This window comes from Octodon degus, unplaced genomic scaffold, assembly GCF_000260255.1.
Source record: "Octodon degus isolate 3935 unplaced genomic scaffold, OctDeg1.0 scaffold00162, whole genome shotgun sequence".
In the NCBI taxonomy this organism is placed as follows: domain Eukaryota; kingdom Metazoa; phylum Chordata; class Mammalia; order Rodentia; family Octodontidae; genus Octodon; species Octodon degus.
Genome location: NW_004524738.1, coordinates 2,781,903 through 2,790,550, shown reverse-complemented (window position 1 = coordinate 2,790,550; position 8,648 = coordinate 2,781,903). Strand labels below are relative to the sequence as shown.

At 54.8% G+C, this 8,648-nt stretch overlaps 2 protein-coding genes across 8 annotated transcripts in view; one reads left to right on the top strand and one right to left on the bottom strand.

Annotated features, from left to right (window-relative positions):
* Positions 1-6: 6 nt before the first annotated feature.
* On the bottom strand, positions 7-826 carry LOC101575389 (RING-box protein 2). The gene has a single exon (XM_004642805.2). The coding sequence runs from the start codon at positions 746-748 to the stop codon at positions 407-409; it is 342 nt and encodes a 113-aa protein (XP_004642862.1). The 5' UTR covers positions 749-826; the 3' UTR covers positions 7-406.
* Positions 827-3,879: 3,053 nt separating this feature from the next.
* Positions 3,880-8,648, top strand: part of Sh2d6 (SH2 domain containing 6) — a 7,712-nt gene continuing 2,943 nt past the window's right edge. For 5 of the 7 annotated variants that reach the window (XM_023702915.1, XM_023702914.1, XM_023702912.1 and 2 more), the window contains exons 1-9: positions 3,880-4,221; positions 4,565-4,599; positions 4,948-5,018; positions 5,120-5,249; positions 5,790-5,902; positions 6,400-6,520; positions 7,320-7,342; positions 8,179-8,239; positions 8,551-8,629. In XM_023702915.1, coding sequence (XP_023558683.1) covers positions 3,968-4,221; positions 4,565-4,599; positions 4,948-5,018; positions 5,120-5,249; positions 5,790-5,902; positions 6,400-6,520; positions 7,320-7,342; positions 8,179-8,239; positions 8,551-8,629 — 887 coding nt within the window. In that variant the 5' untranslated portion in view covers positions 3,880-3,967. The remainder of the gene's footprint in view (positions 4,222-4,564; positions 4,600-4,947; positions 5,019-5,119; positions 5,250-5,789; positions 5,903-6,399; positions 6,521-7,319; positions 7,343-8,178; positions 8,240-8,550; positions 8,630-8,648) is intronic. The other 2 variants (XM_023702917.1, XM_023702913.1) reach the window with 2 other exon arrangements.

The following is an 8,648-nucleotide window of genomic DNA, read 5'->3' as shown; positions in this document are numbered from 1 at the left end:
CTGCACTTTATTTGTTATTATAACATGGTCTCTTTTTATCTGATTAACCACAAGCATGCAAAACATTCTCCTATAAATGGAACTTGTTCTACAGCCCTTTGTATTGTGACAATTATAAGGGTCATTTGACTTGGACTTTTATCCTTTCTATAGCATTTCTAAGCAGTGTATGTGACACACACCACAGAGGTAGGAAAGTTTATTTTTAATAAATTATCTTAATTGTACAGAATTCCTGAAAATTAAGTACAAAATGTTAACTCGTGTCTCTGATATGTCATATGTCCCAAAGGACCAAGATCCACTGCCTTCTTGCCTGCAGCATCTGTGCCTTTGTTGGCCACTTGACAGGAACATTCACCAGGGCTGGGAACAGCACCGCTGAGAAAGCTCCCACCCACCACTCTCATTTGCCGATTCTCTGGACCACCCAGTCCTGCTGGCAGAGAGGGCAGCGATTGTTCTGCTTCACCCACAGGGACATGCAGCAGTTGTGGAAGGAATGATTGCATTCTCCCCAGACCACAACACAATCTTCTTGTTTGTTTTCAGCTTGACATCTAAGACAGGCATCCATCACCTGGACCCTGCAGATGGCGCACGTATCGCACTCCACGTCCCAGCTCCACATGGCCACCGCGTTCCACTTCTTCAGCGAGAACATTTTGTCGCCTCCCGACTTGGAGCCTGCGCTCCCCGAGTGAGAGGACAAGGCGCAGGGCTCTTCGCCGTCTTCCACGTCGGCCATGGCGGCGGCGCGGAGCCGGCGGCGAAGACGTTGAGTTGGGGGAGGCGGGCGGCTGAGGTGACTCCCCGGGGCCGTCTAATCGCCACAGCCTGGTCTTTTTTTTATTTCACTGTATTTTTTTTAGTTGAATTGTTTTTAAGGGGAGGTTTATTTTTTGGTTTTGGTGCCAAGGACCAAACCCAGGACTTCCAGCTTGCTAAACAAGCATTCTACCGCTGGCCAAATCCCCAGCCCCTAGGACTGACATATACAGCTATTAGTATAGATCGTGTTTTGAAGCAAGTAGGTTCAGGTTGCTGGTATGTGGAATTTGTTGTGCTCAATAAATACATTTGTAAAGCTGGGCATGTTGGTGCACACCTGTAATCCCAACACTTGAGAGGCTGAGGCAGGAGGATCAGCATGAGATCGAGGAGATCCTGGGGGTACATAGTAAGTTCAAGGTCAGCCTATACTACATAGCAAGATTCTGTCAAACAGAAAAAAAGAAAAAGAAAAATAAGATCAGAAACAATGTCCCAAAGGTCAGGGCCAAGGGAGTCTAACATTTTCCAACACCACTGATCCCACCAAGCCCCTAGAATAGAGTGAGGTTGACTCATTCAACCCTTAGGAGCTCCTTTATACCCTAGTGACAAATGCCTCTTTAATGTCCCTGTTCATGCAAAATGACACATCCAGAAGCCAGAGGGACTGGACATTTCCTTGGGCTTGCCCCATCCACCACCCACAGCACCGCTGGAGGGCAGGGCCTGTGTCACATTCTTCCTCTGCCAGCGACCTCTGTGTCCCCAACAAGCATGTGATTCTAAGTGTCCTGGGAAAGCCTCATCTCCTCAGGGTGTTCATATGACGTGGCCTTTCTCAACTTATGGGATGGGTCTAGGGTGTGTGAGATCTATTAGACCTCCAAGTCCCTTCCCTGGGGGGATCCAGTTCTTTGCCATCTCGGGGCCAGCCTGGAAATCTCAGGCTGCTAATGCTGATCCAGATGGCTCTTTGGGTGAATTTAGACTTATAACCTGTTCTCGCTGGGGCTCAGCTGAGCTCTGGAAAAGTTTGAGACTCACATTGTGCCCTAGAAGAACCACAAAAGGGTACCCAGACACTGCCAGGCAGAGTGGCATGAAAGGTTCAAAATGAGAGCTTCTAGCAACCCTGCTTCTAGGAACTTGGTCCCGCGGGAATGACTGTGGCGCACACAAAACACCCTGTGCCAAAGATGCAGAAAGAACACGTCCAAGCCTGTCTATGCCAGGCTGGCTGACAAGGCCACGGAGGTGGCCTCTTCTTCCTCCCTTCCCTCCTGCCAGGTCCATGCAGGCCAGCTACACCCAGTGGCCTGGGCTCTGTTTCTTCCCAGCCTCAGCATTTGCCCATGCAAAGTCAGGGCAGAGGGCGAGGGTGGCTGAGCCCTGACCTCTCAGTTTGGGGTTGGTGGCAGGGTGGCGCCCAGGAGTGCTGTGCTCACCATGAGCAAAGGACTCTGACCCTCGGAGGGAGTATCTCTTGGAGGGCAGGGAAATTGGCCCTTACTGTGGGGCCAAAGGTCAGCTGGGGACAGAGGACAAGGAACCTACTGGGGTGCTGAGCTGTGGGTGTAGATTCTCTCGTTTTGTTCCCCGCCGCCGGCCCCACCAGCTGGGCCTGTGGTTAGGCTGCCACCCAGTGACCCTTCATGGCTCTGTATGTGGGTGCTTAAGCACGTTACTGGGGATGGAACCCCAGGCCCCAGGCACGCTAAGCAAGCCCGCAACCCTGAGCTACTTCCGCAGCTCTCTTTATAGCTTAAGTGTCCATTTGCCTGCAGGTTGCATGGCTGACTGCCTTGGTTCTTTCTTTCTTTCTTTCTTTCTTTCTTTCTTTCTTTCTTTCTTTCTTTCTTTCTCTTTCTTTCTTTCTTTCTTTCTTTCTTTCTTTCTTTCTTTCTTTCTTTCTTCTTTCTTTTTCTTTCTCTTTCTTATTTCTTGTAGTTCAAACAGGCCTTGGCCTCACTGTGCAGCCCAGGCCTGCCTCCTGCCTTGGCTTCCTGAGTGCTGGTGCACACACAGGTGTACACTAGGTCCAGCTCTGGTCTTTCTCGCTAAGGCTGCAGCCATTTCCAACCTGCTGTTTCATTTGCCCTGTGTGCCAACAGCCAGCATATCACGAAAATATTAAATTCAGGAAAGCTACAGGATTCTAAAAGAGTTGATCTCCGTGATCACAAGCCCTCCGGTGCCAATGATTGGAACTGCTTGGAACACAAGAAAGGTGCAGACCCAAGCGCAGGTTCTGGATCCGACAGACATGGTTGGTTGAGTCTCACCTGCAAAACTTTGCTAATTGTGTGACCTTGAGAAGGTTCTTCAGCTTCTCAGAGCCTGACCAGTACAGACAGAATTGTGCCTCCCCCCACCTCTTACGTGGACACCCTAATCCCCAGTGGGATTGTAATTGGAGACGGTGCCTCTAGGGAGGCAACTGAGGTAAAGCAGGGCTGTGGGAGTGGGGCCCTAGAGCGCCGAAGTCTTCGTAAGAGGGAGGGACTGCAGAGCGCATGCCGGCTCGCTGTCTGTCTCATCTCTCTGTGCGCAGATAAGAGGCCATGTGAGGACAGAAAGCCAACTGGCACCTCTAAGCCCAGAAAGGAGGCCACGCCAGAAACCAGCCCCGATGGCACCTGGAGCTTAGATTTCTCTGGAGCTATGAGAGAGTAAAATTTTTATTGTTTACTCCGACCCATCTGCGCCATCCTGTTACACAGCAATCTGAGCTAAGACACTCTGCGGCTCCATTTGAAAAGCAGATATGAAGCTAATGCTTACGTCACGGGGTTATTTGGAGAAGCCGGGGAGGAAAGCCACGTGTGAGGCCTGCTTTTCTGCAGTGTCTCCGTCCCCCGGACCACCGCCCAGGGGATAATGGATGCTTGACAGACCCTGCTGAGTGAAAAAAAACAGCCATGGAAAATGGAGCTGCAGGAGAGCCTGTTTCTGAGCTTCTCGCCTCATGTGTTGCATCACTGATCCCTGCAAAGCGAAAGGGAAGGTTTCCAGTGGCGCAGGGGCACCGTCCATTTCTCACTGATTCCAGCGTGCCAGGGGAAGGGGGCACTGAGCAGAGAGCCGCTGGCAGCCTGCCAGCCCTGGTCCAGCTCAGCGCAGGGAAGGGAGGGAGGAGGGGGCTGGGAGTGGCCTGGGTGAAGTCCTTTCAGGCCACCTTCCTGGTGCTTAGAAGATGCAAATGATGGGAACAATAGGGTCACTATCCCTAGGCCCTTTGTGGCACATCCTGGGCTCCCAGGGAGAAGGAGCTCTTCTCATGCATCATGGTGAGAGCTGGACCCAGAGCTTGCCCGAGTGTCGAACCCTAGAGGGTCCTGGGAGGCCAGGGCCCTGGGCAGGGACAGGCCGCACCGAGGGACTGACCACCCCTTCTCCTCCTCCCCTCCCTGGCTCTTTCCAGGACAAGATCAGCAGAAACAAGCCCCGGTGAGTACCCAGGCTCCTCTCTCACTCCAGGGCCCACTTGTCTCCGCCTCACCCCCGCCTCTCCTGTGCAGGCTCAGCTGTCCTAGGTGAGGTGCTGGCTTGCACCCCAGCTCCTCACTCTGTCAGCACCCAGCACCCAGCTCCCCAATCCCCAGAGCACCAACTCACTCAGCTGTGCACCCAAAGGCTACTAGTTCTGCCCTGGCCTCCTCTCCCAGCTGCCCCAGTCACACAGCTCCTGGGGACATTCACACTGTGATGGATGGGAATGTTCTAGATAAAGTCTCAAGCTGACACAAACTCAAGGGCCCCCTGAGCAGAGTTGACCAGAGTCTGCTTGCAGGTTGGGGCCCCCTGTCCCACCCCCCAGGTGCAAGGGTAAGTGACACAGTAGGTCAGAGGGGCCCGGCAGAGCGGGTTCCCCCACGAGTAGGGTCTCCCCTGGGGGGCTCTGGACTCCACCAGGGTTCAGCACTGCTTGGCTCCTGTCCCAGTCAACATCGAGGGCAGGGACAGGGGTCGGGGCAGGGGCCTGGCACAGGTGGGAGGCACCTTGTTTCCCTATCTACCCACTGCAGTATTAGAGACACTGTGGTGAATGAATCCCTGGAGTTGGGAGGCCTGCAGCCCACTGTCAAGGGCAGGGGGTTTTATGCTGGGTAGCCAGCAGGGCTTTGTGCTGGAGGGGGTGGGCAGGGAAGAGGTGAGGCCAGTCTCTCTGTGCAGATGCGACAGCTTGGAGAGAAGATGCCCCCTGCCCATCTCCTTTGCCAGCCCCAGAGACCTGGCACTACAAGGTAAATCCAACCACTGAGGTTGTCTCAGTGGGGTAGGGGTGGAGGGTGGCAGCAGCCACCAATGTCCTGGACATATCTACCCTCTGTTCTCCTGGGCCTAGCATCCCTTCCTGAAGGCCCAGCAGGAGGATGCAGAAGAGGATAAGTACGAGCTCCCCCCCTGTGAGGCTCTGCCCCGCAGCCTGGCCCCTGCGTATCTTCCTGGCACAGAGGAGGACTCCTTGTACCTGGGTGAGGCCTGGAAAGTGGGGGTGAGGTTGGGGATACGAAGGTGAGGGGCTTGGGCAAGCCAGAGGATACCCAAGGGAAGACAGTCCAGGCCTTGCCTCTCCCTCAGCATGCACTGCCAGCCCAGGGAAGGACAGGGAGGTCTCAGCTGGCAGTTACTGGGGCCTCCCTCCTGGACAGAGGCAGAGAATGATGGAGGAAGGGATTGGGGGTAACCAAGGCAACAGCAGAAAGTAGGAGGACTGGCAGGGTCTCTGGGGGCCTAGTGTTCCTCCTCTAAGCTCCCAGCATATCTTCGGTCAGGTGGGGGTCCCTGGAAAGCCTGGATGTTGCTGGCATCCCACCCCCACAGTTCCTGGGCTCCTCCAGGTGGGGGCAGGAAAAGCTGGCAGACTCCAGTTGCCAAGGAAACCAGGCTGTCAGGAAGCCAGTGAGCAGAGGGGAGTGCAGGAGGGAGAGGAGATGGAGGATAGGTGGGGGTGGGAGGAAAATGAGCCTGCCCGAGGAAACCCCCTAACCCGCAGCACATGGGGTCTTTTCCAGATCACTCGAGCCCCCTGGGCCCACCATCTCCTGGGCCTCAGCCCACCAAGGGGAGAGGCATTCTCACAAGTTCTACCTTCCCCACCCGCCCCACTCCGGGCCACCATTTCCCAGTGAGTACACCTCAGAGAGCTCATTTGCAAGATGCCCCATATTTGCATTCAAGACGCCCCTGAACACTCAATGCTGAATGTGTCCAAAGTCACAGCCCTGTGACGCACAGTGTCAGTCACCACTTTGACCCACCCAGCAGGTCCTTTCACCCTTTCCCTAGGGTTTCACACACACAGGATAGGGCTTCTGCTTTTGTCACCTGAGATGGGGACAGAGGTCAGGCTCAGCCGCCTTCCACCCTCTGGGGGGACAGGGGGACCTGAGGAGCCTCCCTGCTGAGAGTAAAGAAGTCCCTTGTGACTACAGCCACCACTCCGGGCAGCTCCCATTCCCACTGTTATTGTGGACTGTGAAATCTCCCACTTCCGTTCTGTATTGTCCTACTATAAAAAGAAAGATGGGGAAGAGACAACAAAGAGAGAGCTACTGAGTAGAGATGGAGAGATGTCCTCCCTTTGTGGGTTTGCTCACGTTATGGTCTGCCTGGTTTTTCAAGCCGCAGCTGCAGCGGAACCCCATCCCGCCACCACCCTCACCTGCCCCATTATGTCCACAGCTGAAGGTACCAATGCACCCGCGTGTTGTCCCAAAGCAGGGCTCCATCCCTGGGAGGCCAGGTAAGGTGGGATGTCCTCTCACTCCAGGGCTCCAGGATGGAGGGGAATCCTCAGCTCACGGGTGTAGAGCTGGGCTTGCTCAAGGGACTCCTGCTCTGCCCAGAGACAGGAACTGCTATGCCTGAGATGACACACAGTAGCCACCCTACGCCCTATTCTGCACCCCCAGTGAGCTCAATATAAAGAGGCCTGAAAGGCAGCCTGCTGTGCCTCCCTACGGAGACATCCGAGTCCACTCCCATCTAAGGGGGCACCCTTGAGCCATCATGCATTTTTTGCCTTAAGACAGGGTCTCACTATGTGGCCCAGACTAGACTTGAACTCAGAAGTGATCATCCTGCCTCAGCCTCCTAAGTGCTTGGATCACGGATGTGCACCACCACACCTAGTTCATTCATGTCATTATCCAGAGACTTGCGCCTGTGAGACCCTAGGACCCTAGCTATCATGACAAGGAGGGACCTCAGGGAACAGGGCCTCTCCCTGCCGTGGGTCAAACAGGTCACCTGAGGCACATTCTGTTTTACTGTGCCCAGAGCTGGTAGACCTTTGTGACCTTGACGGTGGCTTTGATATTGGAGCCAGCTCAAAGTCAGAGGGAACCAAGCCTGGGAAATGGTTTGGAGGGTTCAGAGGTCAGGCCTGAAGGTCCCCATGAGCTTGTGAGGAAAAATGCTGGGCGATGAGGTTGACCCCTCCTGGGCTGTGGTTCGGGGTTCCCCCCCAGCAGAGACATCCCAGGGACTCTACCCCTGGCGCCGCTCGCTGCTCAAGACCTCGACTCCCTCTTTTCTTGCAGAGTGGCGTGCACCCTCTGGAGTGGTGAGTCACCCCCATCCCTGTCTCACTCTGTGGTTCTGCCTAGAAAACTGAGGCGAGACATCCTGAGACAGCCAGAAAATCCCTGAAGCCAAGTGGACAGGCCCAGAGCAGAGCCCCTTGCCACAGGCCCTCAGCAGGCATAAGCCAGTGAGCACTGTCCCTGGGTCCTCCTTGACATCCACAACCTCTGAGAGCAGCAGCCTGTGGCACCTCTCAAGGAGAAGGTGACCTGGATTGTCCCTTCCTTAGCAAGGATCAACTGAACTTAATATAGGTTTTTTTTTTCATGTTGTGTTTTGTTTTGAGACAAGGTCTCACTATGTAGTCTAGACTGGCCTTGAGTTATGTAGCCTATGCTGGCCTCAAACTTGTGGCTATCTTCCTGCCTCAGCTTCCCACTGCTAGAATTACTGGCGAGTGCTACCACATCTGGTCAGTTTTTTTTTGTTTTTGCAGGACCGGGGATTGAACTCAGGCCCTTAAGCTTGCCAGGCAAGCGCTTATTCTACTGAGCTTTCTCCACAGCCCCCCGCCTCTTTTTGAGACACAGTCTTACTATGTAGTGCAAACTAGACTTTAGCCTACTGTGTAGCCCAGGCTGGTTCAAACTTGTGGTAATCCTCTCTCCTCAGCCCTGCTCAGAGGAGCACTTTTAATCATTCCAGCTTCTCCCAAAAAGAAGGCCCCTTGCTGAGGAGGGAGTGAGGTGTCCAGAGCAGCCCTTACAATCAAGATTCTCTCCCCGGGCTGCCCCTGTGGCAGCAGGTAGAGGCCCCTAGTCCTGAAGGAACCCAGGGTTGGTCAGGTCCGGGTCCCACACACCTCTACATGCTTAGGTGCCAGGCCCTGCAAAGAACCCTGACGAGAACATCTACCTGCAGTGTGAGCCCGACCCAGGTGAGCCCTCTGAGCCTCTGGATCCCTCTGCCCTGAGGCTCTCAGCTTCTCCCTCTCTCTCCTGGCCTTGTCTTCTTCTCTCTTCCTCCCCCCAACACACATCTGCTGGGATATTACAGGGACAGGCACAGCTTCAGTTCTGCTTTTGGTCCTAGTTGCCCCCCTCATGGTGTCTACCAAGGAGGTGACCCCTGAAAATGAGGGCTGGGCACTGCTGGGCTGCTGTGGCCAGGCTGGCCTCTCCTTCAGGTTGCCAGGAATTCAGGGAAGCCCAGGCCCGGCAGCTGTCCCTAGCCTGGCCTCTGTTTCAGGCCCTGCTTTGACTTGGACTCCGAGCTCCCAAGTTCGGATGCCCCCAGCTCCTCTGCCGAGGACATCTGTGGTCCCCAGGTGAGAATCCTGCCGGGTG

Bases quoted from the DNA above. Each gene is read 5' to 3' on its own strand.
- LOC101575389 (XM_004642805.2), bottom strand. From the start codon at position 748: ATGGCCGACGTGGAAGACGGCGAAGAGCCCTGCGCCTTGTCCTCTCAC.